The sequence below is a fragment of the Rhincodon typus genome, unplaced genomic scaffold (assembly GCF_021869965.1).
Source record: "Rhincodon typus isolate 14 unplaced genomic scaffold, sRhiTyp1.1 hic_rhity00003178, whole genome shotgun sequence".
Lineage (NCBI taxonomy): Eukaryota > Metazoa > Chordata > Chondrichthyes > Orectolobiformes > Rhincodontidae > Rhincodon > Rhincodon typus.
In genome coordinates, this window is record NW_025968816.1 from 760 (window position 1) to 1,420 (window position 661).

Here is a 661-nt window from a genome sequence, read left to right on the forward strand (position 1 = left end):
ATGCCCTCTGCCTCGGGCGTTTAGGAAATGTGAGCGAAGGAGCTGAAGTGGGGGCGCGGCTGGGCGACGGTCCCTGCAGTCGAATAGCCTAGTGGCATGCCAGCGGGTGGCCGGGATGAGGGAGCTTCAGTGGTGGTTCAGGGGGTGTGGTGGGTGGAGGAAGATCACTGGGGGGTGGGGGGGAAGGATGAGAGAGGGGGTGGAAAAGAGAGAGACTGCGCAATTAATGGCCCCTTGCTTTCCTTTCTGTTTATGATAAAACACTGTCCCTTGCTGCAATGGGACGGTCATTCCCCCGCCTACCCGCACCCATACCACCCCCATCCCCACCTCCCTCAACCTCGCCCTCACCGCGCCCCTCCCTGGGGCAGGAGGAGCGAGAGTACAGCCGGGCCCTGCTGGAGACGAAGACCATCCTGGAGGAACAGCTGGAGGCTGCTCGCTCGCGCTGCGACCGGCTCCACGAGCTGGAGAAGGAGGGGCTACTCCTCCGATCTGCCCTCAATGACCTCGAGATGGTGAGTGAGGGGTTTTGGTGGGGGTTGGAGGGGGGGTAGGGGACACTTTGGTGCCTCTGCGGAGGAGAGGGGTGGGGTGACATCAGGGTAAAGGGAGTGGCAGGCATCCTGAGCTACTGTTGGCTTTGCTGTGTGTGTCTGTG

The 661-nt window shown here is 62.2% G+C and overlaps 1 protein-coding gene across 1 annotated transcript in view; it reads left to right on the forward strand.

Annotated features, from left to right (window-relative positions):
* Nucleotides 1–278: 278 nt before the first annotated feature.
* Nucleotides 279–661, forward strand: part of LOC125481701 (girdin-like) — a gene marked incomplete at its 3' end in the record, with an annotated part of 18,130 nt that continues 17,747 nt past the window's right edge. The window contains exon 1 of the mRNA XM_048593583.1: nt 279–518. Within this exon, the coding sequence (XP_048449540.1) occupies nt 279–518 (240 nt within the window). The remainder of the gene's footprint in view (nt 519–661) is intronic.